The sequence below is a fragment of the Echeneis naucrates genome, chromosome 2 (genome assembly GCF_900963305.1).
Source record: "Echeneis naucrates chromosome 2, fEcheNa1.1, whole genome shotgun sequence".
In the NCBI taxonomy this organism is placed as follows: Eukaryota; Metazoa; Chordata; class Actinopteri; order Carangiformes; family Echeneidae; genus Echeneis; species Echeneis naucrates.
In genome coordinates, this window is record NC_042512.1 from 13,815,521 (window position 1) to 13,843,337 (window position 27,817).

Consider the following 27,817-nt stretch of genomic DNA (forward strand, 5'->3'; position numbering starts at 1 on the left):
GATTGTCAAAGTTAAAATATGTCATCAGAATCAGACAAGTAGACTGACTTTTCCCGGTGTCCTGGAACAAGTTGAGTTGCGTGTTCGGGAACACCAAGATTGGACAGTTTTCCTCTGAATATAACTGTACACCTTTTGAAATCTGACCTGTGAAATCCTGGCTGAAGTTGGCGGCCTCTGAAAAGATCTGCTCTGCCCCAGTCTGATTTAATCTTGGATCCAACATGTTTAACAGGGTGGACCACTCCGAGCGGAGGCTTCACCTGGAGTGCACACAGATTGTCAGCACAGGACAGTTAATTGTGTATAACAGCATTCATGCCATGCACAAAACACCTAAGAGGTGCTTACCGTTGGCCGTAAATTCCAAAATGAGGAACAACTTGCCACGCAAACTGTCCCGCTCCTGGATGCAGCTTCCTGGTTTACATGTTACAGAGGCAGGTCTGCTGTCAAAGGAAAGGTATTCCATTTTATGCTGCAGGGCAAATCCAGTTTGACTTGCTTTATTTGACAAAGTTGATATTCATTCATATATTTCAGGCAGATTCAGAAACTGCTAAACCTAAAACAGAGTATTTCTTTTCTAAAGTCAGCCAGTCACTTCAACATACCAACAGCCTTCTCACAGTCAGTTATGATATGCAAATGGTCTATGTAGATAAGCAAAATGACCAAAAAAAAAAAAAAAAAGGAACTGTCTTTCGATGTGAATAAATACATTATCTGCAACATTACTGCTCCCTATAACTACTGAGCATGGAAAGAAAAAAAGCTGTGTCATATTCATTCCTGCTCAAGTATCTGTAGATCACAGATTAAACGTTTTAGGTGTTTTATGTTGACAGAGAACAGAACAGGAAATGACTTTTGGCTGTCTTTTCTTTTCTTTTTTTTTGTCTAATATACAAGTTAAACAATACTTACTTGTTCGAGCCATAGAACATCTGAAGGACAAATCTCACACCAGAGCTGAAACGTTGGCACTTAAACAGAGCAATTACCAAATAACTTGGAAGTGATGTCAACACACCACTCCCCGGGGATTTCCTCCATAAAGGAGGCAGGTTGTATTTCCTGTTCGCGCAAGTAAGATCTGTTTGCTGATTAAGAAAACAAGGGAATTTATATTAAATATTTTCTTTGGAAAAAGCTATTGAACAGCACTTGATATAACAACGTATACGTGATTGAAAGTCTTCCACTCCAAATCATCCGCAACATGCAAAACCAAAGTGCAACTGGAAAAGACATTGTGACATTTTTGCTGACATTTATTCACCTTTAAAAGCCGCTTCTTTATAGAAACATTGATGACATACAAACACAGTTTCATCATTTCAACTCACCCTGTTTCCAGCTCAACATTTCATTGCTCACATTTTAAAGGTCAGCAGTTCAGCAGCATTGCACCTACTCGTACATTGTTTGACGCGTGCATGTCGTTTAAAGACGGTTTCAACAGTCCACACTCTCTCCCTGAAATGACATTTCTGTGAAATTCAATCCACTTTTGACTATCTACGGGTAAATTATCTTTGTTGCCCAAAACATTTCAAACCTTTGCACAGAGTCATTCCATTCTTTCAATGGACTGCACAGTTTAATGATTAACTAAAGCACCGTAAAATGGAAGCACTCTTTCTGTTTCTGTTGGTAAAAAACAGGACAATAATTGGTAACAGATTAAATAGACTCATACCTTTCCTTTAAGTCAGTCCTTCAAACTTTAACCATATGGCAAAGGGCAAAGTTCACGTTCCAATAGTTTCATTAAGCTCCGTTGCAATTCAATACTCAGAAAATTTGACATCTCTACTTTTTAGTGCAATAAAACTGCTCTCTTGACTTGCGTATACAGATGCATGTGAATGATTTGCATTCCACTTGTTCAACTAAAGAATTTGTGAGCTGACACAAATAAATAATGAATTGATAAAAGAAAAAAATTACACAACACACAAAAAAACCCTCCACAAAACAGCAACAGAACAGAAAGATTCAAGAGCAGAGCAACACAAAGGAGTTAGATACTATGACAGTACTCAAGCTTCCTGGGATGGAAAAGATCAAGATTTCTCTTCAATACATCAACCATTAACTGTATTACTCACATCTGACCCTCTGGGCATGTTTAGTTTTGTCCAATACACAGAAATATATCTATTTCCATATGCCTGTTCAGTCCTTAAATGCCTTAATGTCCAAACTTGTCCTCGTTGCACGTTTGCTCGTAATACAGATTGACTTTTAACAAACATTCAGGCAAATAGAAAGAAAGCCACTTTTGCCAAAAGGCAGCCCAGTCAGTTCTTTGTTTCCCTTTTTTCAACTTGCCTGTCGTACTCCCAACTGTCAGTCTCTCATTAGTGCGCATTTGACATGAGACAAAGCAGAAAATACAAAGGGCTTGCAAGTCTTTAGCAATGAACCGTCACGAGATGACTGATGGAAGATTGTTAAAGTCTAACAGTCATGTGATGAATTACAACAACTAATGCAAATTACATGAGCCCTATTAAAGACTGCTTTAAAAATACAGTCGCAACCTGACACAACATCAGTAGTTTCTACATAAATAGGCTCATAATTCACACTTACCGCTGAAAGAAAGGCAATACTGCATGCACACAAATTAAAATCTAATGTGCACTATATGCTCTCGTCTGCTGGAAAAGAAAACTATCAGGCAAATTCAACAAATTAAAAAAAACTGGCAGAATGAGAACAAAACGTCTCATGAGTTCAAATTTGTCCTGGTTTTCCAGTCAGTGCTAGCATTCATCATCATTTTCTTCTGGAATGTCTTTTGGAAAAACTGTGCCAAAGAGTGAGCAGGTGATTGAGCACAAAGAGCGAGTTTCCACTGTCCATCTTTTGTGTCGGGTTTAAGGAGCCGGAGCCTATGTGTGACCTGGTGTTGACAGAAAAACAAGAAAGGCAAGTTACATTTTCAAACAAATCATTTTCACTTTCACTTGCAAACAATATGAGGAATGTTTTGATGAGCAGAGTTGAAGTTATCCTTTTCTTTTGGCAATTTCCTGGTCGACAACTATTGACACATGTTGGACGTAGAGCTGCCATTCAGAGTCCTTATATTACACTTACAAATATTACACTGTGTACACACTAGACACTGACCTATGATGTATCTTGCACCAATCAACATCAACATGCTGCCCATGATGTAGAAGCCCAGGGGAACGCTGCTGAAGATACTGGTTTCACCTTTTGGTCGTCCCAACAGAAGAATCCAAAAGCACAGCAGAGAAACAGATTCAATTCACAATCTATCTTACAACCTGCACTCTGTGTAGTCGCTTCAGAAATATATCAAAACCAAGACAAAGGTTGACATGTCGTTTTATTTGTTTCAATTAGATTATAAATATCCCACAATTAGAGATGACACGTCAAACGTATTGTTGTTGAAGCTGCAGCCTTATGAATTTAAAGGATAGTGATACTTCAAAGTGTTATTATAGTTTTGTCTGTTTCAAGGCTGAAACTGGATCAAATGTAAGAGTCGTCCTACCTACCGTTTCCATTACAAACAGGTTCTGTTGTCTCCCAGTTCATGGATTTCTGGACCGCCTTTTTCCATCGTGCGTACCGAAACTCGCTCTCTGCCAAACACACACGTGACACAGAAGCGGTTGGAACGAGCAGCTACTGAGAAACGGTGTGTGTGGAGAGCGTCATCAGCTCACGGTACCTTCGGGGTTGATCTGAGGCTCAAACTTCTCAGATGTGACCTCGCTCAGGTCTTCTGGGCTCAGACTCCACACACTAACGCCTTCTGCTGCGCCGGCTGCCATCGCTGCCCCAAGTGCTGTGGTTTCAGGCATGGATGGCTTCACTGGAAACAATATTTATCAGGTCAGGATTTTATTTCACTTCAGCTTGTCGTATTTTATTTATTCGTTACTGCATAGGCAGTCAAATCTAGAGGCACTTGCAGTAAATTCAATCCAATGATTTGTTGTTGCTGTTCCATGACTACCAGCAGTGGGCAGTCATGTCTTTGAATTGATCGGTGCAATCTTCACTGATAGATCAGAGCCTAATCCTTCACCGTTTGTTGGTTTGGTGAGGATTGAGTTTCAGAGTGTAACAGCTGTAAATCTCACCAACTGGAATGCAGAGAATGTCGGCCTGCAGCTGCATCAGCAGCCTGTTGGATGTCATTCCTCCATCCACCTGGAGCTGAGTTAGCGGGATTCCGCTGTCCTGATTCATGGCGTCCAGAATCTGCACCAAAAGAAAACCTCAATTACCACACGAGAGGCCTCGTCTATTGACAAGCACAATAACTCTGTTTGTCTTGATTGAGAATTGTATCCTACCTCCCGTGTCTGGAAACAGACAGCTTCCAGTGCAGCAAATGCGACGTGGTTCTTGTTAGTAAACTGCGTTAACCCGCAAATGATCCTGTGACACGGAAAAAGACAGACTGAGTGGATCAGAACCTTGGATTAATTTCTGCAGGTCGTGGTGAATAACTTTAGACAGCTTACCCTCTCGCACTTGGTTCCCAGTACGGTGCATAAAGACCTGAAAATGCAGGAACAAAGTAGCAACCGTATGACGTGCCAACTGATGCAGCCAACTTCTCTGGACAGGAAAAAGAAATGTAAAGAAGAACAAGAAGTCAGCGAAGGTTCTCAATGAACTGGACTTTGGGATGCTTCATCATTTCTAACTGACTGGTGTCCTTGTGGATGACCATCAAGATTCAACATCTGGGTTTCCCCACCCGTCAGTGAAAACTAATGAAGCATTACAGATGATGTGAGACATCCTCAGACTCAAAGACAGTTGACCTAAATTCAACTTCCTCAGCAAATACGATTGGGACCCGCGTGTTATTTTCATGACTTTGACTTTGAGTCCGCAGCAGTTCTGTAGTTGAGGACGTACCGAGCTCTTCGGATGAGCCGATGATGCCCAGATTGTCCTGCAGCCAGCGAACCACAGCTCCTGCGATGGCCACAGAGCCCTAAGATGTCATTAAGACAAAGAAATTTAGCCTGAGCGGAAAGATCACATCCTGTCTTCTAAAACCAGAATAAAATTCTACACGTCCGATAATTCATCTTGTACGAAGAATCTATTTAAGATATTCTACCTCCAGTGCATAACAGGCAGGTTTGTCCCGGCCAAGTTTGTACGCCACAGTGGTCAGCAGGCCGTGGTCAGACATGACAGGCTGAAAAACAAAAGAAAAGGTCACTGCATGTAATGTGTGCCAGGACGTCGCCATGTGTGTTTGGATCTGAGTCCGTGTACTGTACCTTGGCTCCTGTGTTTCGCAGGAGAAAGCAGCCAGTTCCGTACCTGAAACACAAAGTTCTGCTGAATTTCTAACAAAGAGGAGCCCGTGCATTTCCCATAACCACAATGACAATCTTAAAAACTCAACAACCCACACACAAAGCCTCTTACGTGTTTTTGGCCTGCCCATCCTGGAAGCACATCTGTCCCACTAACGCAGCCGACTGATCACCAAGACACTGTTTCACAACACATGCAATTACCCAATTTTAAGAGTGCTTTATGTACATTGAGACAATGTTAGAAAAATCAAACAAAGATAAACCTACCCCTGAAATGGGAATTCCTGAGAGAGCCCCAGATTTCTGTCAAGAAAAAGGATGAATTGTTTTATTAATGGAACTGTGCGCTTCTTTTTCCTGATTATATACTAACAGAGGATTACAAAGGGTTTTGGGTTTTTTTTCACAAGTGAGAAAAACTTTTGTTTCAGCAAAAATAAAGTTTGACAAAAATACAAAATGTTGTTAACTTGCAATTATACACCTGGGTGTCATTTAATGATGGAAATTTGTTGGTCAAATGAGCAGCTATAATTTCTCAAGAAACAAAAATACAATCAGTCGTGTGGAGAAATATGTTTGTTTTTGGTAACAACCTTCCCCAGACAACATTGAAAAAAGAAGGGAAACATTATTTGACTGCTTAAAGCCAAATAACAAAACTACACCAATTTCACTTCTACCACATAATTTTTATATGACCGCATCAGTGGAAACACTGTGAGAGAAAACAAGGGCAAATGTGAACCTGGGTAAACAAAAATGTCTTCACTCCTGTGTGAGGAGGTTGTTTTGGCGAGAGGTTGAAAGACAGAAAATAAATGTAGGTTCACTACAACAACACCAAAGAGTGAAGAGATTTAGCTAACATGACAGAAGATAGTCTGTCAGGAAAACTGGGGTTGTCAGTGACAACCTGCCAAGTAGCATGCTACACCAGAAGCAATGAGGGACAGGAACCATCCAGCACATTTCCAATTGAGCTCTACTCTCTGTAGGCCTTCACTTGTCATGTCAATTTGGGTTCAAAAGCCACTGAAGCCAAATTTAAATATACAGTTTCCTGATGGTTAAACCTTCAATTGGTTCCTTGGAGGCACCAAAAAGACTTATCAGGGTGAACGTTGCTTTTGTACATGGTCTCGCAGGAGCGATCAAAATTTTGGTCGTTTTCATTTTGATTGTTTTCATTTCAGAGCAATACATTTGAGGAGCAACATTGTAGTATGTGTGACGTTTCAGGTTGACAGCTTCGTTACTGCATCAAAACTGAAGGATCTATATGCTTCCAAATGTCAATCCATGACTCGCCTATGATATGTTGACATTTACTATCTACGCTCCCTTTTTCTTCCCTCTTCTTTCATTCACCTCTCTTCCTTCACCTCTCTTCCTTCACCTCTCTTCCTTCCTGTCCTTTCTTGGCTTTTGTTGTCACCCTTACCACTCCTCATTAAGCTGATTGCAATTACCTTGTCGGCACATGGTTATTTAAAAGTTTCGCTCACATTCGTTCTGTGTCTCAAGTGCTTTTAGTTGTATATTATGGCCATATAGGCCTGAGAGCTTTATTTGTGCTTGTTTCTCTTTATTAACCATGAGCTTTTTTGAGAGCGAGAGTTTCAACTGCTGCCAACAGGGTTTTGGTTTTTTTTGCCCTTTGTTTTACAGAGGGTTCACTTTGAAAATGAAAGCATGCTTTTAACCTCCTATATGTCATTTAGCAGAATAAATTCAAGCTGCTTCTTAAGCAATCATAACAAGAAGTTCAAATGCAAAAGTAAAACGAAATGGTTTTGATTGTAGAAATGTCCGTATGATTCTTGGAAATGCACTGTGTGATGGATGGTGTGTTCCGGTTTGGCCACGGAAAGCAGGGCGGGTTACTCTGCATGAGGTAAAATAGTGATGGCGAGTTTTACTTACCCGACTAGAACATATTTTCTACCGGTGAGAAAAGAGAGACAGTGGCACACAAAAATGCCTCAAAAGTATTTCACAGTCAGCAAAGACTAACATTATTTTATCAGCAGCCTGTGGCATGAGACATTCCAGTCATAGAGTCACAGTAAACACACCAATACAGTATTAGAATAAAGGCTCATATAAAGACATATAAAATTGTAGCTCGATTAGAAATGGCACCAGACAAGCTTACCATGAGACCGTATATTTCCGAAGAGCTCCTCACTCTGGGCAATATTTCCATGGGAATGCCAAAATATCTGATGGGATTCAAATGGATAAATATATTGTGAATTTCTACAAACCTTTCAATGTAACACAGAGACAACATGCGAGACAAAATCAAACAACTGTCGTACTTGCAGAGTTCTGGGTCCCAGTCCATGGTGTGAATGTTAAAGAGCATAGTTCTGCTGGCGTTGGTCACATCTGTGCAGTGGACTCCCCCCGACTTGCCTCCCGTCAGACACTGGATAACCATCAAAGAATGTAAGCTCCGCAATCTCAACATCTCAACAAATGCTGCGTGACTGAGGCTTGGTGCCTGCGCCCCCTTACCCAAATGAGCCAGGAGTCGACGGTGCCAAACATGGCGCGGTGCGACACGACGGCTTCATGCACCTCGGCGACGTTGTCCATCAGCCACCGAAGTTTCACTGCGCTGAAATAAGTGCTGATAGGGAGCCCGGTTTTATGCTGTAGGACGAGATGAATCACAGACGCCTTTACTGTCGGAAATCTTCAATTTACATTGTGTAGTGTTGTGAGAAACTAAAAAAAAAAAAAACAGAATATAAATGAGGATTTCACCTTCAAGTGATTCTTATTCCTTCCCGGTGTTTTGTTAATTAGGCGTTCAACGGTCGATTGAGTCCGCAGATCCAACCAAACTGAACAAAAACACAGCAGTTGTTAAAATCAGTCATCTCCCACAGCAAAAGCAACGTAGAAATAGTTGCAGAAAAAAAAATTTCAACTTTACCGATTGCATTGTAGAGGGGCTCTCCTGTCTCCTTGTCCCAAACAAGTGTGGTCTCTCTTTGGTTGGTCACTCCAATAGCTAAACAAATAAGACAATCAATGGAAACTACTTTCGAGGCAGGTTGTAACGTAGCAGCCACGTACACGTACCTTTAATATTTGAGATGTCTATATTCAGCTGGGTGAGTTTTTCACAGGTCCGCTCCATGCACTCGTATACTGATTGCAGAATTTCTTTGGGGTCCTCCTCCACCCATCTGAAAATTAGGACCCCCCCCCAAAAAAAAAAGGATTAATATTTCTGATTGTATTTGCATCTCTTTGAAATTTGAACTGAGCTAAATATTCCTCTGGTCTTTTTGCATACCCTTCTTTGGGGAAGCTCTGTTTGATTTCTACCTGATGATGGCTGAGGAGCTCTGCTGTTTTCGAATTAAACACCTTCAAAGAGAAACCACAAGAAAAAGACAATCAGAAATGCAGGTGTATGACATAATTCTCCATTTCTCATCGGAGACCTAACTGAAAAGTCACTCTTGAAGTGATGGTAAAAGTACCTTCTCATTCCTCTTGGTTAATTAAAATTTTCCTGCAGTTCAATCAAAGTTAGCATCCTTTGACTCATGAGTCTGACCTGTAGGACTTCAGGCTACTGCCTTTCAACTACAAACAGAACAATAGTTTGATGCTTTGCGCGTGATGTTATTACTTTCTCTGATGTACCTTCAGGCACATCCAATAATAACAATGTTGCACCTTGGGCACCAACTTGTCGTTTTTAAGAGAAGGGAGATTAAATCCCCCACAAAATAATAATACATTAATAAATAATAACAATAAAAATATTTAAATCAAAATGTTTCAATCAAAGTTCACCTGGGGAAGAATTCACTTGACTCATTTCTGACCAGGTTTACTTTGTTTTGACATGTCAGTATCACGTCTCATACTTCATAAAGATTATTGTAAAACTTACAGTTGGACAAAACAGTTTAATCAAGCTAATTCTCAAAGATTGGGTCCTGGATTAATCAGACACAGAAACTTTTACCAAATATTTACACATTCAAACATCAATGACAGCAAAGGGAAACTCCTGAAATGGACGTAATACCAACTAATAATGCTTGTGTCATTTGAGTTATTACACAGCACATTACATGTCTTGAAATTGTGGGATGAAAATGTTTTCTACACACATTTCCAATATAGGTGCTTTGTGTAACCAATACCCAAACGACAAAAAGATAAATCCAGCCAACATGCACATTTGAGGGGCGTGTCCAAAGTCACTTGTGTTTTTATATTGACCTTCTACATGCACACATGAAAACATATCTCGAAATCTAAGGAAACTGACGATTAAACGAGTTGCAGGGTATTCCACCGAAAGCTTCTTCTGAGGACGTGTTTTCAGAAGCCAGGCTGAATGAGCGCTGTCACGCAGAGGTTGGACAGTAAATCCAAGGACGTGGTTCCGAGCCAGTTATTGAATGCGGCCGGGATCGCCTCTTACCAGAAACCGAGTGGAGCTCGTCCCCTGGTCGATGGCAGCCACCAACGGCCCCAGCATGATCCGGTGCGAGGACGCGGCCATGGTCCCGTTCATGGGACAGTCCCGGAGCTTCAGCGCGGCACTGGGGAGGAAACCTGCAACCAGCCCGGACACCACGATAAGCGGACCAAGGCGGACGATCGGTCGCAGCTTTCATACGCACGGTCCATTAGTGATTACGTAGGCAAGGGACAATCCAGAAACCTTCGTTTAGACGTGTCACAGTTTTAAAACGCACTTCTCCACTGCCTCAGTGTATATTCATTAATCCGTTACATGGAGAGACATGTTTTTCTAATTTCTTCTGGATGCTCGACATAAAACAGGAACCAGCACTACTAACGCCCAGCTAAATGTTTGGTTTCGCATTATCAGTGACTGCATTAATATTAGCATTTGTTATTTTTGCGCATGAAAGGTTAGTTTATGCGTTTGGTTTGTGTTAAATGACCTGCAACCAAAGCAACAACAAAATAATAATAATAATAAAAGAAAAGTTTGTTCCCATACCGGGAGTCGAACCCGGGCCGCCTGGGTGAAAACCAGGAATCCTAACCGCTAGACCATATGGGACGTTACACACGAAGAAAGACCGTGTGTATTTAAAGAATCACAAAGTAAGAAGTAGGGTTGTTACAGTTTCTTATAAATTATATAAAAAAAGGAATATTTTATGTATTGATTCCTGTTCCCTGTTTTTCTAACATCTAACTGATGTTATTTTGTGCCGCGTTTTTTCGTTTCGTTGCTCGGCGATTGACGATGACGTCATCGGAAATGGACTGTGTTGTTATTCTTGAAATGTGGGAAGCGGTTTGTCTATGTGTGTTTCCCACATTTTAAATTCTTCTTTGCACTTTAACCCACAAATACATAACTAAAATGTAAGTAAAATATTTACGCCAACAGTTTAATTTATACCGTATCTACCAGCACAATTGAATTGTTTAGCCCTGGGCAGGATTTCTGATTTCAGGTCAAGCACGTTAGCTGTCCCTGCTAAAGGCAATATAACTTATATACATGTGCTGGCTAATAAGATTGTTTTGTGCTGTTTCAGGGCCGACTACTGGAAGTCCCAACCGAGGAAATTTTGTCAGTACTGCAAGTGCTGGATTGCAGACAACAAACCTGTTAGTGGGTCGTAATATCACGTTTACGATGCTGAGGACTCCCCAAATGTCATGCCAATGTCGCTCATGTTGCTTGTTTTGTTCTGCAGAGTATTGAGTTCCATGAAAGAGGAAAGAATCACAAAGAAAATGTGGCTGCCAAAATATCAGAAGTACGTACACGTTTTTCTTTTTGTGTTCAAACAGGGATAAATCAGTTTTCATTGACACATTGCTAAAATGATTGTTTGATTCCTAACATGTTGAATTGATTTGTACTCGATCAGCTAAGTGGGTAGTTGTTGTGAACAACAAATAAAAATGTTCGGCAACCAATACTTGGGTTTCTCAGTGATTAGCATGGAGCCAAGAAAAACTTGCCTGTCTTGGCACTGCCCTCAGGACTGGCAAGGGAGATAAAACTCCAGACATAACACTTTCAATTCAAAGCTCTCTTCTGATTGGCTAGTACCAGTCACCCGTGTCCTCCTGTCCATCTCGCTGCAGATTAAAAAGAAGAGTATTGAAAAGGCAAAGCAGGAAGAACGTATGACCAAACAGTTCGCAGCAATGGAGGAGGCTGCGATGAAAGCTTATGAGGAAGATCTGAAGAGGATGGAGCGGGAGGCAGCAGGTTAGTGCTTGACATTTTCTTGAAAATGATGTGTAGTGTATGGGCTGCCTAGAACCTAAGCTTTTTTTCAGCTTTTTTTGGTCAACTGAAATCATCTTTTGTGTTAGGAATAAGTTCACCAGCCCAAACGGCAAGCACCGTACAGCCACAACCTAAACCTCAACCTCAACCTCAGGTAAAATCCAAGCCAAAAAAACAGAAAAACAAAGCAGAAAAAGCAAGCAAGAAATTCACAGAACAACCAGAAACACAGGTTTGGGTTGAAGGACAAACAGATGATGGCCAAACATACTACTACAACACAATAACTGGAGGTAAGCGAACCTAAAAATGCATTTCTATTTTAACATGTCATTTGAAAGTTTTTTTAAAAATACATAACTCTATAATTCAGCAGTAACTGACTTTTTCCAATGTCTTTGTGATAATATGTTGTTTTAACCACAGAATCTCAATGGGAGAATCCACAGGGTCTCCAGGGAGAAAGTTCTGCGCAATCTGGACAGACTGAGGTGAATAATCAAAACGTTTTTGTGCTATTTGAGGATGTTTTCATTTTAGACTGCATTGCATTGTTCTGTTCTCAGTACTTGTTCATATTTTTGTATCTTTTTTTTTTTTTAGAATTTTTCTGGCTGTCCTTGGATGGAAGCCATCAGTCCTGATGGTTATACATACTACTATAACACAGAAACTGGAGGTGGAATATGTTTTTAAGAATTTACTCTTAATACCACTTATTTTCTGTGTTTGCTTTTTTACTTTCTCTTTCTTTTTCCCAGATTTTGTTGAGATTCTGTAAGATATTCACATGCTTTGTCTCTCTCACCTCACAGAATCCAGCTGGGAGAAACCAGAGAACTTTCATTTAAATGAGGCCTCTGGATCTTCACCCGTCAAAGAAGAAGAGAGTCAGGAAGAGCCTTTAACCCCTCAGTCTGAGCCACTTTCAGATGAAGAGAGCCCCAACAGGACTCAGGAATCTCAGGAGGCTGAAGTCGCTGAAGAAACAAGTCAGCAGTCCAAAATCCCAAAGATCAGCTTCAGGGTGAGAGCAATTCTAGTTGTGCATGATGATCAACAAAAAGGACCTAATTCTGCTTCTTCTGTCCATGGAAAAAAAGAACAAACGCTTAGTTTTTCTCTTTTCAGAAAAGGAAAGCAGAGGTTGAGCCGTCAGAAAAGGAGGGAGAAGATAAAGCCAATGATGAAACTCCGAAAAAAGAGGAGGAGGTCCAAATTACAGCAGCCGTACCTGAGGAGAAGAGAGAGGAACAGCGGACACCAGTGCAGACACAAGCCAAAAGGCTGAAAACTGCCAATCCATATGGGACCTGGGAACAGATCCAGCAAGAGGAGGATCCATAGTAAGTGAAGACTTTGGAGCAGGTTTCAGTGCCTTTAAATGGCTGGGTAGGACTCAGCTGCTAATTGATTTCAGTTGCAGCTGACAAGGCTTACTTTATTTTTTCTTTCCTCTCCAGTGCGAAGGTGGACTTACAGTTGCCGCAAGTGGAGGGAAGCTCAGCCAAGGCTCCAGCTGATGTGCCGCCAGAGCCCAAACCCAAGTTCAAAGAGCGTGTTATCACCTCCCTTGGAGATGAAAGCGGACCTGCTTCATTCAAGAAAAACAAGACACAGAATGGCAAATCTAGGAGCCTCAGACAGAGAGACAATGATGACTGATCCAAATGCAGAAAAACATCAAGCCTGTCTGATACTTTTACACAAATACAAACCTTAATAGAAACAGGCTGGCAATTTGACCTTTGAAGTGTGCATGAATATCTTCTTCTTCTTTTTTTTTATATTAACATTTTTAGGATAATTTGCCCATCATCCTTTTTTCCTTAATGAGATAACTGTCATTGGATACAATCCACATTCTTCTCTCTCAACTGAGGTCTTTCATCATGGTGTGTAACACTTTTATAGTAAGGTCACATATCCACGATATTCTAGTCATCCTGGCTTGATGATTGTAGAACAGATATTTCTTTGTTGTTGAGATGAATCCATGCTGGACAATAAAACTTTTGTATTTTTTTTAACCAATGTCATTTATGAAAAGCTAATATGGCATTTTTGTGGAAACTTCATTGCAGTACATGTCAGTTAAAGTAAGCAAATGTCATAGATTACAGGATGGGAAAATGTAACATTAAATGATGATTTTGTGAGAAATTAGAACATTATGTACAGATGTATGTTTTGGGATTTTTTTTTACTCACTCATTAGCCATAACCGAATAAAAAATCATAACAATTAACTTTCAAATTCCAGCATCCATAACAAATTGTTCAGCAAAGGTGAAGAGAACATTTGTTTATCAGAGGATGACGGAAGAGAAAAAACACTGAAGGAAGTACTGGGTTGCTCATCAGCTGGTCCACATATGCAGGGTGTGACACGCTTTTGGTGAGTGTGTATAAAGCTGATAGGTGATTTTACCACACCCTAATTGGCAACAAATCATGATGTCTACACATTCAGTCTTGAGAGCAAGTGTGTATGTATATTACAATTTGGGTAAAATATAAATGGCTTACAGTTAGCTACTAAGCCACTGTATGGTCAGTCCACATGACGGGATGTTATGTTGGACTGTCCAGACTCATGTTGTCTAAGACTGGTGCCGGTGCTCTCTACCATCTCCAGCAGAGCCTCCCTCTCTGCGTGTTCAAGTACGTTGGAGATCAGGTCATCAAGGGCTTCGCCTCCTTTCATGAACTCCTACAAACAAAGACAATGTACAGGTTAACAGAGTCTTATGATTTAAGCAGGATTTGGACATAATGATACTTTGTATAGGTAACCTTAATATCTCTTGTGACATATCCAGTTCTGTGGTCTGTGACACGATCCTGGCTGAAGTTGTAGGTGCGAATCCTCTCCGACTGGGAGCGGGTACCCACCTGTAGTTAAGTACATGTGAGGATTACGTTTATTTATCTTGTAAAAATATGTTCTGTGCGAGCCGCTCGCTCACCTGCTGCTTCCGTGCCGATTGCCTCCGCTCAGTATCTCTACCCATCATACTCTGGTAGAGCCGGGCCTTCAGCACACGCATGGCAGTGTCCCGGTTTTGCAGCTGAGACCTAGTCTGCTGACATTCAGCTGTTATTCCTGTTGGAAGAGTAAACTAGGAGTCATGTGTCTATTTAAATTAACAGAGCTTTTTGCATGTGTTACAAAATCCTGTGATTGCTTGAGAAATATGGCATGTTATACCAGTGGGGAGATGAACAATGCGCACCGCACTGTCTGTCGTATTTACACTCTGACCCCCGGCACCTCGAGATCTGAATGTGTCAATGCGAAGATCCTTTGGATCGATGTGGACATCAAACTACGTACAGATAAAAATCATGACACAAATGCTTTTCGCCATGTGAATAAATGCAGACTCCTGAGAACACAGGTGGTAAAGAAACAAGTGTACCTGCACTGGTTGAGGCAGGATAATGACAGTCATGGTTCCTGTGTGGATACGCTGCATCCTGGAGGACAGGCCCACCTCAGGAATCCTCTGCACCCGGTGTGTTCCTCCTTCATGCTTCAGATTTCTGTACACATTGTCCCCAGTTATTCTGACAGCTGCATGGTGCAAACCACCTGTGACTCACAAGAAAAAAATGTTAAACTTTAGCTGTAATGTCCCTCTTCAAATGTTTTAAGTTGGCATAGCATTGGAAGGAGTGCTGCACTTACAGCACTGATTCTGCCCCAACAAATCAAATTGTTGCTGTTCATTAAGACTAAAAAGGATGAATGATACAGAAATATAACCAAGACGTGACTCACCATACTCAGCAGGTGCGTAATTATAAACCTCAAAGTCCCAGCTCTTGTAAGATGCAAAACCCTGATACATGTCAAACATTTCTTTGCTGAATTGTTGACAGATGTCACCTAAAACCGCATACACAGATAACACACTACATGAGAAAACATATTATTCTCAAGATGATACATTTAAATTGTTACAAACAGAACAGAACAGGAAATTAATGAAACCGGTGCTCTTGCATTCTTACACACCTCCAGTTGTTCTTCCTGATACAACCTCCAGGAGGACATTACTGGAGTCCAGAGGGTCAGTGGGAACAAGTTCTTTGATCAACTGTAGAGAAAGAAAGCCACTCATTTATTAACAATTGCTTTTATGCATTCCAATACATATAGGATTTTGAGCATCTGTTCTTACATCTTTTCTCAAGGATGAAATCTTGCTGGAGATCTGCGCTTCCTCCTCTTTTAACAGCTGAGCCAGCTGTTCATCTTCATCTTTGGCACCAGCTGAACCTGCAGTCAGTCAGACATTTGAAGCCAGCTACGATTTGACAAAAAATATGAACGAAAATCCACTTAATTGCAACTGCAAATGCACTTGAATATTCTGACCCAATATATAAAGAACATCAGGAAATCATTAGAATAAGAATAAGTACTCCAGTTGCTTATTTCTTACTTTAAAAAAAATCTAAAATAATCACCATGCAGGAGTGAAGAGACTTCCTCATGATCCTTTTGAGCTTTTTCAATACAGCCAGCTATGTTTGCCAGAGGCAGCAGCTCTGTGTGTCTCTTCCTCAGCACTTTCCTGTCTGACTCAGTGAGGTAAACGTGCTGTAGCCTCCTGCAGATGTCTCTGTGCTCCTCCAGGAGCAGCTGGAGGTACTTCTGGACAGACTCATTGTGATATAAATTCCCCAGGTCACTGTGCCTGTGGCGTCTCGGTGCTACGGAAGCCGAGAGGTGAGACACATCTGGAAGGTTAGCTCGTCCGATGCTGGCATATCCCGCCAGTGTCCTCCGTGCTCCTTTTCCTCCTCCATTGTGATAAACAACACGACTGCACAGCGAGCACAAGCCAAGCCAGCGGCCGACGGCCATGCCACTACATTTACAGCTCAAAAATGTAAAAAAAAAAATAACTATATTTACGAAGGTTGTTGAAGTGTTTCCATTGCAACTGCAGCTAGCAGGAAAAGAGCCCGGATGAAGTTTGGTGACTGAGGTCAACGAGCACCGAAAGGGGTTCTGGGAAATGTAGTTTAACCTCGTGACTGCCCCACCACAGTGCAACTCCAAGTTAAATATTGAATTTAAGATAACAAATAGTTACAATAGTTACCAAACTTTTACGTTAGCTAGCATTAAGAATTAAGGCAGATTGGCGCATTTGTGTATGTTTTATAACTATTTATTTAACAGTATAGTAAATTCAGTCATTCATTATTCATTAAGTCTTTCATTTTTCAGAATTAGCTTTAATTTCGTCACTAAAGATATTTTTGTTTCGGTTTTGGCTTGTTTGAGACGAAACTAACGCAGTTTAAGTTCGGCTTGAAAACTGGAAAAATGTCACATTTCAGAGCCGATGACGGTAGGATTATTATGTCAATTAATAATAATAATGTTAGTAAATCGTGAATCATAAATTCAGCTTGCCATTAAATATTTTACTGCATTAACGTTGGCTTCTTAGCCAATTGCTAGCTTAAATGCTCTCACCTCAGCCTCGTATTGATTCACTTCATTGTGCTAAATGTTGGGATTAGTACACCATTTCACTGATATTGAAATGCTCTTCCTCGCTGCGGTATTGTGCTTGTTTTTAAATGAAATTGTATTCCTTGTTTCTCAGGAACTCATGATGAAACTGGCTTTTCTCTAGCCGAGGCAGTGGAGGATGTTAGCCGACATGGCCACAGCCAGGTTGAGGACCTGAGGGAGAAAGAGGGGACACTGAGCTCCCTCCAGGTTCATTTGACCTTTAATTCAACATAGGCTAAAATGTCCAACCTCTGATTTGCACATTCTTTGATTGCACTACATTTCAAACATATATATTATCAGTAATGAGGGGTGGTGATTGGCAGTGCTGGCAATAAACAACAGATAACAGTTTATTACTGAAATGTGTTGGTTTGGGAGTTCCCCCTTGATTTGAATGTGGGATGACCCTCTTTCCAGGCAGCTCTTTCAGAGAAGGAGCTGAAAGGTGAGATGGCAGAGCAGGAGCTCAGGTCGACAGTGAGGGAAATCCTACTGCTGGAAGGCGACATGGAGCACCTGGAGCGGCAGACAACAGGCCTGCACGATCGCTGTGTAGCCGTCGCCAAAGAAAACGCAGAACTCCACTTTCTTATATGTAACGAGGAGGAGAAAGCTTGCATGGCACTGGAAAGGTTCAACACCTACCGAAAGAAGATGGAGGGTCACAGGGCAGCTGTTCTGCATACTGCAAGGCAGACAGAGGCCCATCAGGGGCTGGAGGAGAAGAGGACACTGGTCCAGAAATTGAGGCAAAAGATAGAGGACCTGAATCAAGACTTAAATAATCCAAATGGAAATACAGTGCATATGGCAAAGGTGAAAAAATTATCCTGAATTATAAATCTCCAAAATCATTCTGCACAGTAGGAATTTCATTGATCTGCATCTTATTTCTGCAGAGAGAGATTTATGCTCTGAAGGAAAAGATTTCTATGACAAAGAAGGACATTGCTGAGAAGAGAAAGAGACTGCAAGAGGAGCATGAGACGCACACTCAGATCAAGAGAGACATTGCAGTACGGCAAAGGGAAAACTATCTGTCACAGGGCGGACGTTTATATAACAACAATCAACCAGACACGTACACATTCATCCTAAGGGGCATGTCAGAGTCTCAGTGAAAACTCACCAAACTTTATTATGTTTGTGTTTCGCTGCCTCAGATCCAGAACAAGCGCTATGAAGCCATTGTCAAGCGCCTTCACTGCCAACTGAGCAGGACCCAAGCTGTCCACAGGTAAAAAACAAAAACAAAAAACAAACCCTGATCAAACTATTAACTGTCATGCAACATTGCATACAACTTAAATACACTTATTCCAAACTATGCTTTGCAAAAAATGCTGAGTAAAGTGACATATTTAGTTGTTTTTCCGACATTCAAAACATTGTTCCATAATTAAGTCATGAAAAGGATTTTCCAGAGCACCAAGAGATTTTCCAATAAAAACCACACACCGCTTTTCATTTGTTTTCATTGACTAAAAGGACATTGGCAGCACACTAAAACAAGTGAACCTTTATCTGCTTTACTTCAGGCAAATGTCTGAAGACATCTACAACAAGGAAAGACAACTAGCTGAGCTCAAGAAGCAGTGGGAATCATCACAGGGCCCAGCAGGCAGTGGCCATTAGAATACGTGTCTCATTTGGCTCTGATTTTGTCACCAGATTAAATGTAAACCTGTGTTGTTCTTATTACGGGTGTTTGTTTAAGGGAGGATTGCTGGTGTTACTGCATTTGCACAAGTGGGGGCAGCAGTGTCAAGTAAATGTCTGCCAAAAACTGTTGAGCATGATCGCAAAAACCCCCACCTGAACTTTGTAGTTGGATACCTGATGTTGACGTAAAAGGTATTGCTGAATATGTTCATTAAAGACTTAAGATATTTGCTTGTTGGCATTTTTTTTTTTTTTGATGCTGTGCTAAGACCAAATCAGGGGAAACATCAGAAGGGGTGTTGAATTGTATTTTAGATCGGATGATGAAAGTGAAGCTGTGAGTGACCACTGCAGGGAAAAAAAAGCAAAGAGTCCGCTCTCTAACTGTCGACGTGATGCTGTTGTTTTGGTACAGTCTGTTCCAGCTTCCGCTTTGCTGGGTCGCCTGATAATCTGTGAGGTGACAGTCCCTCCGCCGGCTAACAAGGGTGTGACTGTGCTACTTCAGACAACTCCAAACAAATCAAAAATATTCCCTTTTCAGAAAATCGATCCACATTCAAATGTTGCATCAGCCTCTGAGGAAAGCCAGAATTTGTTAGATCAAGATATCAGTGATAAGTCTCTTTACATTATTGGAACATGACAGCAAGAGAGGTCGTGGAAATGCTTATGCAAGGCCTAAAAAAGTCTTGGAAATATTCACAATTGTACAAATGTGGATTTAGACTGATTGAAGAGGAAACCTTTACAAGCTGGAAAAAATACCTTCTTGCTCACAATGTTTCCTCAATCTACATAAAAATTATAAACATGAGGTTTTGACGCCAGAGTAAAATAACTGCATAGTATATCACATTTAAAATCCATGAGTTCATTGAATATTTGTGAAAAGGTTCTAGCTGCTGAGTAAACTGTGTTGATCCAATGTGTGAGCCGCTCATATGTACAACCTGGGAGTCTTAGTTCACTTGTGTGGGAGGCATGTAATAAATGACTCAACATCAGGATTGTTTTCATGAACAGCCTCAACGAATAATTGTAGCTAAGTTGATAATTTCCTTCAAGGTTGGTTGGAGGATGAAAATAACAAGCCTGTCTGGGTGTCCGCTGTGTGAATGTGACCTTATTAACATGTTTTCAGCCGGACAGCCCTCTGCTCTGCCCTGTCAACACCTCCAAGCCCCGCTGTCACAACAGCCAGAGCTCCACACGTCAGTTTCAATTATCAAGTCAATGAGAAAATATGAAACAAAACATGCTCTTAGAAAGTACAGTCCAGAAACAAGCTGCAGTGTCACTGGCACAGTGCATTTATGTTTTCTGCCCTGTGAGTGAGCGCATTGTACAGTACGGGCACAGACGCAAACTCACAGTGCCAGTCCCACAAACATGGCCCGACCCAGTGATTTCCCTCCTCTCATTTCTTTGTCTGTCATTGTGGGGCGTTGCAATTTTGTTTTTCCACCACAGCAATGCAAAACGTTTCTCAAACAAACTGTTACACAACATAGGATCTTTCCCCAGGAGCAGTGTCAGTGAGTCACTCGCTAAGAAACCCTTTCACTAAATGCCATTCATACCCTCCATCGAAACGGATTAAGCCGAGTGAAGAAAACCAGCCTTTTATCACATGCTGTTTTCATGACGTTTCACTGTGACATATTAATCGCCTCCATTTTGGCATCGTCTTTTAAAAATTTACATGGTTGCAGGGAGTCGAAAGGATTTACCATTTCCAAATAAACAACTGATTAAGACTGACTTTTCTCCTGTGAAAGAGAGAACAGAACTTCATTCAGACGTATCACAATACACATCTCCATCTCCTAAAGATGTGCGTCACCATCATCATGATTATCTGTTCATCATTTGGCTCTCCAATGAAACAAAGTCCATGCAGGAAATATTGCATTTCAACTAAATGGCTCCAAAAGCTACACTGCTACATTTTTACATTCAGCCATGGGAACACAGAAATTTCACTTTGTTCAGCTATGTTCATGCATGATTTAAAGCTGTCAGCGCCTCTGGCTGGCTGCCATGAATGAATGAACAGCTGACCTGCAGTGTAAAAAAATCTTTTTCAGACTATAAAAATCCTGAATTCTGACTACTGTTCGGCAAACTTTGCCAAAACCGAAAGCTGTTTAAAAAAAAAAAAAAAAAAAAGCTGATGTGATGCAAGATGTGTGCAGGTTCAAATGGTTTTTATCTGACTTCTGCAACAAGTCAGCCTGAAGAAAACTCTCTTCTAATGAAAACATGATATCTACAAAGTGGTATCACTCATCCTTAATGGGCAGATCAAATTCCTCACAGATGTGCTGGATTTCACAGCACAGTATATCTGGGCTCTTTTCCAAGAAGCAGGTTATTTAAAGCAAGTCTCGAAAACCTTCAATCGTCTGGGCTGTTGACATCAGCCAAGACTCCAGATATGACACCAACAGCAAAGGTTTTCGGTAAAGAAGAGACCTGCCTTTTATACCACAATGATGCCTTTGTGGTACTGAAAGTGTCTGCAGAAGCCTCTTTGGTAATATTTTTTATATATATTTTTTAATTTTTTAATATTTTTTTTTAATCCAAAAAGAGTTAAAGGGGTGATCAAAATGACAAATGGCCCCCCGTTATTCAATTTAAGTATGTTTGAATTTTGGACAAGGATATTTGATGATTTCTCAATAAGAGGTGTGAGAATACAATGTTTTCGTCCTAAGAATAGCGACAGTTTCATTGAAATGTGATTATTAGAGACTCTTATCCTCCAGACACCTTCAGTGTTTTCTCATGTAAGAGAGAATTTAAATCAACGTCCAAATATTGAACTACTTTTGTAGTTTTGTGCACATTTTAAATGGATAACTACTCCACCACAGCTCAAGTCCTGCTCCCAGCCTGAGGCCTGACTCCCATCCAGCGCCCGCTGAATGACTGGTGGCACTGCAGCTCAACTGGTTTCATGTGTGTGTGTGTGTGTGTGTAGACACTCTGCTCAGCAGCTCACGCCACAACGAAGAAAATATGCTGGATGATGCTCATCCTCCCTCTTCTCTGTGAGCTGGAGGGGCGTGCAGGATTTGTTTGCCCTTGATCTCAGAGGAACAGTTCTACAGCATAAAGAAATATCAATTTGCAGAGAAAACTACATTCCACTGCTGCCGGTCACTAACTTTTAGAGCTTTGGTGCTTTTCAAACCCTCAGGCGACAGATTACCGTCAATTTAAGTGTGGATTTACCTCCAGAGACCACAGACAGCTTACTTACTTTCTTTTGTTTGTTCAGACAATTATAGTCTGCACAGTGATTTGGACAGCTCCATCTCCCAAACCAGTAATCCTGATCAGGAGACAGGTTCCTGAGACTGCCGGGCTGGATTGCTCATGTTGTCCCTATGGGGCTAAACAACACATCACCATTTTTCCAGTTTACAGGCCAGACCTGGCAACTTTAAAACCAATTTTATCAGCTCAGATATTAAGGGTCAGCATGTGACTCGTTTACGGTTCAGTTCTGGGCGGGTCATGGGGGAATTTCATCAAAGTTTTGAGTTTCCAGAGGTTGTGAGAGTGAGGAGGCTTTGTGTTGGCACTGCCCACACACTGAAACCAGGTCAAGGTGATGAATGTTAACTCTGGGTGGGGTTAGTCTGAGGAATGTTTTCCTTTGCACAGTTTGCTGTGACTGTGCATGACGTGGCCGTCGGGCCCGTTAACTCCAGAAAATAGCTGAGGTCTAAAATAGATGTCACAAGCCAAACTTGAATCCAGAAACACGCCTCAGCATGGCCTCGCCCTGCTGCGTACCTGAGCAACGTAAACAAACACCTTTTAATGCATGCTACGACACATCCCCTTGCTTTTTGTCCTAAAACGACCTTATATAATAAACGTGTGCAGCATAGATCATGTTGTTTGCTTGTAGAAACACGGCGGCTTGCCTTCACTTCGCAACATGAGTTGTGACTTATAGTGATTAATTTACAGTCAAACAGTCCTCAATGCACACACACACACACACATATACAATATACTGGATATGCCAAGTGGACATGTGGGGGTGTGCAGAGTCAGCTTCACACCCACCAGCCCACGTACATGCTGCTCAGCGTCGTAATCCTCCAGCAGTCATGGAGGAAGAGTTTTGATCTGTTACTGAACAACAACAAAATGTCATTCAAGCTGTTGCTTAAGTAAAACAATGTAAGAATCTGCATGATTATTATAAACGGCATTTTACTGGAGGAGCCCGGCAACGACCAGTTCAGTTACCCCCACATGTGCTGTCTGATGTCTTCATGGGTGTTTTAGCAGCTCTCTACCTGCTGGGATACATGTATGATGAAAAGCCGAAAATTTGATCTCATATTCACAAATGGCTCATGATGAAGCCAATATTCCACAACAAACTCTATTTGTCATCCATATATGTGAGATTATGTCAATTCTGGTGTCCCAGAATTGGGATTGTGGATGTATATTAGCCTGGTGTGCGTATTTTGATTGCAGTCCACATCCATTTCTCACCGGCACGCATTTGGCTCACGACTTATGAATAGTCTCGTAAACAAACAGTCTCGAAGCAGAGATGCTTCACATGCCACATGTGCATACATGGAGGCAGTGTTGTTAAAGTGTCAGGCTCAAGAGATGAGGAGGCTGATTCTGCTCCACCTCAACCAAAAAGTAGGGCAGTTAGGGGGAGGCAGGGAGTCCCAGACTGTCCATTCTATCAAAAGAATAAGTGTGCGTGCAAGCTTTGGGGGGGGGGGCTCCTCTCTGCATCCCCATTGCAGACAGAACAGTGAGACGGTAAATTATGAATGAATCTGAGAAGGAAGCAATGGAAGGAACGAAATGAAATAATGGGACTCCTCTCCCCTGGCTTACTTCCCATCTTCAGACGTCCGTACATACTGTTCTCTTTTTATCCCCCCCCCCCCCCCCCCCCCCCCCAAACAGACCCAGAGAAACCACAGCTGCAGTTTTATCACTGTAGAGCTTTTTTTCACGACGCATTGAACATTGGCAGTGAGAAACATGAGCATCATCTTTCCCTTTGCCCAAACTATTGCACCTTTAAATTGTTCCTCCATAAATATGACTGAGAACATTTGCTAAAAGGTGCAGTACCACACCATATTTTGAACAATTTAATAACTCTTGAATGCTCAGCCTTGGAACTGAGTTCACACATTAATGTTCCCTTAGGGATGAGGTGCACTCAACTTCAGTACTTTGATTTATTGTCATACAACCGTAAAACTAAGAACAGCTGTGCTTGTCATATGTTGAGTGAAGAAATCTGGTAGTGAACTGACAGAAAATTAGAAAAGCTGCTCACGATATTATATGTGAGCTTCACTTCACCTTATTTTATGAACTAATGTGGGTCAAATATGGGACATTTCCAACCTCCCCCTCATTGCACGCTGCTATGAACTGGACAGTACGGCTGTTCCTCTCTTGTCGTTCTGGCTCCAGACTGAGGTAAACGCATCATACAAATCAACTTTGCAGCCTTTTTTAAAGTGAGGAGGCTGCTTGTTTGCCACCTAGTACTTTTCACCAGATGTGTGTGGGTGTTTGGATGCTGATATTTGTCTTTTTCCTGCTGGTAGAGAGCATTAGCAGTCTGGGTGGTTGCAGGCCCTGTGAACAATCCGTATGAGGGAGAAACACATTTTTGATTTGTGTTGGTATGTCATTATGCAGAGTTGTTTCATACCAGTTTATCACCTCAGGCTTCATGTCAAATCATCTCGGACCTGCAGAGGAAAAAATTTTTCTCTCTGTTTTTTTTTAACCGCTATGTAATTAGTGACAAATTACAAAAGTGTGAGGAAGATAACAAAGAATGTGGGAATGATATATATATGTTTATGTACAAATAATTAAGCGGTAATGTGAAGATAAAATGATTACCAACACAAAAGATCAACAAAAACATAATTTAAACTCATGCTACTTGACACTGACACGTGATTGTGTCATCCAAAGCACCACGGTCAGGTAAAGAAAACCAGGCGTTAAATGTGCAGGAAGGAGAAAGGTATGCAGATGAAGGCCTGCAGACGATTAGGTACATGGAGCAGGTGGGAACAGGAATGGCATCTGAAATAACATGAAACACAAGCTGTCAGAGGAGTTACAACTATGAGAAACATGACAATCATGCAGCTCTGCTATTAGTTTCATTATAGAACCCAAAGCTAAAACTAAAGTTACTGCAACAGAAACTTTCCTTCTTCCGCTCACTGATGGAGTTTGGAAGTATGAGAGTAAAAAGAAATACAAAAACCAGACTAGGTTGTTTGCTTGTTTTTTTTTTTTTCTTTTCTTTTTATCCATACTTGGTCTCCATATAGTTTAAAAACTCATTTAACAGTCAACACAAACACAATAAACAGAGAAATGAGCCGTCTCCAGCCGTCCAATCATCTCTCAGCTAACCAGCCAGCTGGACACGACTTCAGTAATTTCAGCCAATCACGACCACACACGTCAGTTTGCATACAGCCGGCAGCGAGTTAACAGACCAACCGGTGAGCTCATGTTCTGGTCTGGCTTTTATCCTGATCGGTGGAGAGACCCAGGTGCTTAGCTAGTAAATTTAGCCATTTTCAGCCAATACAACCAATCACGTGAGAGTGATTTTAACAAGGTTAAAAAAAATGTCTTCAGGGAAAAACACAATGTTCACCTACAAAAATTATAATAATTTCATGCAATTTTTCATTCACTGCAGTTTTTCTGTGTCATATTTCATGCAGCTCTGCACCTGCTCTGATAGGCGTCTGATGGAAACACAATGTTTGTGCACACTGTTGGTTTGTGTGTGTGTGTGTGACAGAACAGATGTTAATGCTGTGTATATTATGAACCGTGCTGGAGCACCTTGATCTCCTCAAAGCCTCTCAGCGAAAAGGGAAGGAGGTGACTCCACTGCAGGACCGACCCAAATATCAGCTCAGCCTCTGTGTATTTCTATCATGACATCAAACCAATGCAGTGCAGCTTTTCGTCTCTTTTCAACATTAACTTGTTACTCAATCAGTTATATTTCATGTATCAGGTAACAAACAGGATGATGGAGGAAATTTGATGTTTTAGATCACAATGAAAAACCTTTTTCCATGCAGGCAGTTCAGTGCTTCAACAGAATTCTGAAATCATCTGATGCTGCTGAGAGTAAATCAGTATCAGCTTGTCTGAAGGTCACGCTCCTGATATAAACTGGTAATTACAGGAAGGATATAACACCCATTTAAGTCGGTGGACATGGAAATCATTTACTGTGCAACGTGGCTGCATATGATGTGATCACATGTGGCTGTCACTATATAAATAAATACTGCATCTTGAGAAAAATGCAGTCGCATGGCATGAATCAACGGAACTGCTTTGTTTTTGATGTCACTGCTTTACCCTGCGTGTGTGTGTGTGTGTGTGTGTGCGTGCGTGCGTGCGCGCGCTCTTCTTGCTTCAATCTGCATTTTCTTCCTGCTGATGTGGGCTCCACGTGTCACTGTCTGCTGCCTGGAGCCCGACTGAAAACGTGAGACCATCCCACACATCTTTGGAAGGAAAGAATTCAAAGAAACGCAGCCAGATTTTTAGCATGATCATATTTCAAACATCCAAACAAACCTAAGATGAGTATTTTATGGATGTAAATAAAATCTAAAAAAAAAATTGGACAAGAGCTTATTAAGAGCTGCTACAATTTATTATTGATCAGGAAGACTGAAATTACGATTTAGAAGGAAATGGAAATGTGACTGCTCTGCTTAAATCCCCAAATTTTGTCTTGAATGGTAAAATTCCTTTGCATGAATGAAAATTAATTTGAAACTTGCTGTTGTGGCTGAATATGAAAAATGTGATACATACATATGTTTCCAACTATCAAATGCATTTAGCACAATATAATAAAACTGAAAGAAAATAGAGGTAAGGTTTGAAATATTTGGCATTGCTGATAGAAACTGTTTCTCCTTGCTGAGATAATGGAAATGGGTATGAGATTGAGAAGGACGGCCTGTGGAGGAGAGAAGGCTGCTGATCTGTCTTCCTGCTGGGACCCAAACAGGAAACGCTGCAATGAAAGAAGCTGACCTCAGACCGTGTGCACTTACATTTGCACGAGTGTGTGGTTGAACAGTATGTACCAGACGGGGGCTGAATGAGGCTTTGAAGACAGGGAGGATACACAGAAATAGAGCTGCAATTGCGTTGAAAATAAAAGGAGGCAGCTCAGAGAGTGAGTTAAAGTCCAGCGCGTGACCGTACAGGACATTTAGGGTGAGCAGCTACAGGAGGGAGGAAAACTAAATGACCCCCTGAGCAAAAGTGCATCAGGAAGGCAATGCTAAGGAAGGTCTGCTGTGTCTGTGGAGGAGGTTCCAGTGCAGGGAAGACGATCCCAGAGCAAATATGCTGAGGGAAAGTACGGGTTTGTTTAACTTTGCTGTGTCAAATTATCTGCACACCGATCACACCCCTTCTCCGTCTCTGCAAACAACAAGCAGGATTTGTGAGTTTCTGTGAAGGGACTTTTACACCCTCTTGCAGATGTGTCAGGACAGACAGGCAGATGCCAAACAGACGATGCCCTCAGCTGCTTATTTACCTTTTTCAACAAAGCCAGAGCTGATCCCGGGAGTCTTGCACCAGATCTGAGTTCCTGCTTCTTGTGAGGCCTCAGGCTTTGTTGGACATTTGGGGCACACATGCTCAAAAAAAAACGCCAGCTGTGGGGAATTTACACACATTAAAAAAGTCTGATCTGACTGTTTAGCCCACAATGCTGCACCAGTTTGACCTCAGGACGATGGAAGCCAGAACCAGATCACGTTCGCCTCGACCGAGAGGCATCGTCGACGTCTGTGCAGCGTCCCTGCTATTTTTGCCATCCGCTCCGTTTTTTAGGTCACGTTACAATGTCGCACGAGGACGAGGCTTCTCCTTCCTCCAGCCTGGAGAGAGATGTGCAGGAGGGGA

General features: G+C 41.5%; 4 protein-coding genes and 1 non-coding gene across 8 annotated transcripts; 2 read left to right on the forward strand and 3 right to left on the reverse strand.

The window, feature by feature from the left end:
- Positions 1 to 217: 217 nt before the first annotated feature.
- On the reverse strand, positions 218 to 10,008 carry LOC115054788 (glycerol kinase). Of its 3 annotated transcripts, XM_029520205.1 has the most exons (23): positions 9,802 to 10,008; positions 8,653 to 8,726; positions 8,436 to 8,542; positions 8,287 to 8,364; positions 8,115 to 8,194; positions 7,863 to 8,000; positions 7,664 to 7,773; positions 7,498 to 7,564; positions 7,266 to 7,283; positions 5,607 to 5,642; positions 5,449 to 5,516; positions 5,298 to 5,340; positions 5,132 to 5,212; positions 4,924 to 5,002; positions 4,521 to 4,617; positions 4,350 to 4,434; positions 4,134 to 4,254; positions 3,719 to 3,862; positions 3,543 to 3,629; positions 3,145 to 3,231; positions 928 to 2,914; positions 352 to 449; positions 221 to 263 (listed from the first exon to the last, which is right to left on the reverse strand). In XM_029520205.1, exons 1-21 carry the CDS (start codon positions 9,892 to 9,894, stop codon positions 2,904 to 2,906), a joined length of 1,704 nt encoding a protein of 567 aa, XP_029376065.1. In that variant the 5' UTR covers positions 9,895 to 10,008; the 3' UTR covers positions 221 to 263; positions 352 to 449; positions 928 to 2,903. The 3 variants fall into 3 exon arrangements, with proteins under 3 accessions (XP_029376054.1, XP_029376065.1, XP_029376046.1); XM_029520194.1 differs by lacking the exon at positions 7,266 to 7,283 and having other exon boundaries at positions 218 to 263; positions 352 to 446; XM_029520186.1 differs by lacking the exon at positions 7,266 to 7,283.
- A 333-nt stretch (positions 10,009 to 10,341) lies between these two features.
- On the reverse strand, positions 10,342 to 10,413 carry trnae-uuc (transfer RNA glutamic acid (anticodon UUC)). The gene has a single exon. It is a non-coding gene; the product is annotated as a tRNA-Glu (tRNA).
- Positions 10,414 to 10,619: 206 nt separating this feature from the next.
- On the forward strand, positions 10,620 to 13,856 carry wbp4 (WW domain binding protein 4). Its single transcript, XM_029520242.1, has 10 exons — positions 10,620 to 10,724; positions 10,901 to 10,973; positions 11,063 to 11,125; positions 11,460 to 11,586; positions 11,694 to 11,900; positions 12,034 to 12,098; positions 12,211 to 12,286; positions 12,423 to 12,634; positions 12,739 to 12,953; positions 13,071 to 13,856. Coding segments are annotated over exons 1-10 (1,242 nt in total). The 5' UTR covers positions 10,620 to 10,722; the 3' UTR covers positions 13,273 to 13,856.
- LOC115054797 (peptide chain release factor 1, mitochondrial-like) lies at positions 13,240 to 16,579 on the reverse strand. 2 transcript variants are annotated; one of them, XM_029520229.1, is made up of 9 exons: positions 16,084 to 16,579; positions 15,795 to 15,886; positions 15,629 to 15,710; positions 15,392 to 15,499; positions 15,030 to 15,202; positions 14,819 to 14,936; positions 14,577 to 14,713; positions 14,404 to 14,502; positions 13,240 to 14,320 (listed from the first exon to the last, which is right to left on the reverse strand). In XM_029520229.1, the coding sequence occupies exons 1-9, from the start codon at positions 16,481 to 16,483 to the stop codon at positions 14,162 to 14,164; spliced, it is 1,368 nt and encodes a 455-aa protein (XP_029376089.1). In that variant the 5' UTR covers positions 16,484 to 16,579; the 3' UTR covers positions 13,240 to 14,161. The 2 variants fall into 2 exon arrangements, with proteins under 2 accessions (XP_029376089.1, XP_029376080.1); XM_029520220.1 differs by having other exon boundaries at positions 13,243 to 14,320; positions 15,795 to 15,892.
- A 372-nt stretch (positions 16,580 to 16,951) lies between these two features.
- On the forward strand, positions 16,952 to 18,784 carry ccdc122 (coiled-coil domain containing 122). Its single transcript, XM_029513383.1, has 6 exons — positions 16,952 to 16,976; positions 17,238 to 17,353; positions 17,567 to 17,965; positions 18,049 to 18,165; positions 18,313 to 18,386; positions 18,688 to 18,784. Exons 1-6 carry the CDS (start codon positions 16,952 to 16,954, stop codon positions 18,782 to 18,784), a joined length of 828 nt encoding a protein of 275 aa, XP_029369243.1.
- The last annotated feature ends 9,033 nt before the right edge of the window (positions 18,785 to 27,817 follow it).

What these genes read in the sequence shown, in the direction of transcription:
- LOC115054788 (XM_029520205.1), bottom strand. Translation starts at nt 9,894, where the DNA reads ATGAACGGGACCATGGCCGCGTCCTCGCACCGGATCATGCTGGGGCCG. An exon ending in GCCCCTCTACAATGCAATCG is followed by an intron (nt 8,195 to 8,286) that starts GTAAAGTTGAAA and finishes GTTTTTGTTCAG; the next exon opens with TTTGGTTGGATCTGCGGACT. An exon ending in CTGCCTGTTATGCACTGGAG is followed by an intron (nt 5,003 to 5,131) that starts GTAGAATATCTT and finishes ATGACATCTTAG; the next exon opens with GGCTCTGTGGCCATCGCAGG.
- wbp4 (XM_029520242.1), top strand. An exon ending in TGGCTGCCAAAATATCAGAA is followed by an intron (nt 11,126 to 11,459) that starts GTACGTACACGT and finishes ATCTCGCTGCAG; the next exon opens with ATTAAAAAGAAGAGTATTGA. An exon ending in CTACAACACAATAACTGGAG is followed by an intron (nt 11,901 to 12,033) that starts GTAAGCGAACCT and finishes TTTTAACCACAG; the next exon opens with AATCTCAATGGGAGAATCCA.
- ccdc122 (XM_029513383.1), top strand. Translation starts at nt 16,952, where the DNA reads ATGTCACATTTCAGAGCCGATGACG. An exon ending in ACATTTCAGAGCCGATGACG is followed by an intron (nt 16,977 to 17,237) that starts GTAGGATTATTA and finishes CTTGTTTCTCAG; the next exon opens with GAACTCATGATGAAACTGGC. An exon ending in AGGACCCAAGCTGTCCACAG is followed by an intron (nt 18,387 to 18,687) that starts GTAAAAAACAAA and finishes GCTTTACTTCAG; the next exon opens with GCAAATGTCTGAAGACATCT.
- LOC115054797 (XM_029520220.1), bottom strand. Translation starts at nt 16,483, where the DNA reads ATGGCCGTCGGCCGCTGGCTTGGCTTGTGCTCGCTGTGCAGTCGTGTT. An exon ending in AGTCTCTTCACTCCTGCATG is followed by an intron (nt 15,893 to 16,083) that starts GTGATTATTTTA and finishes GACTGACTGCAG; the next exon opens with GTTCAGCTGGTGCCAAAGAT. An exon ending in TTACGCACCTGCTGAGTATG is followed by an intron (nt 15,203 to 15,391) that starts GTGAGTCACGTC and finishes TGTGAGTCACAG; the next exon opens with GTGGTTTGCACCATGCAGCT.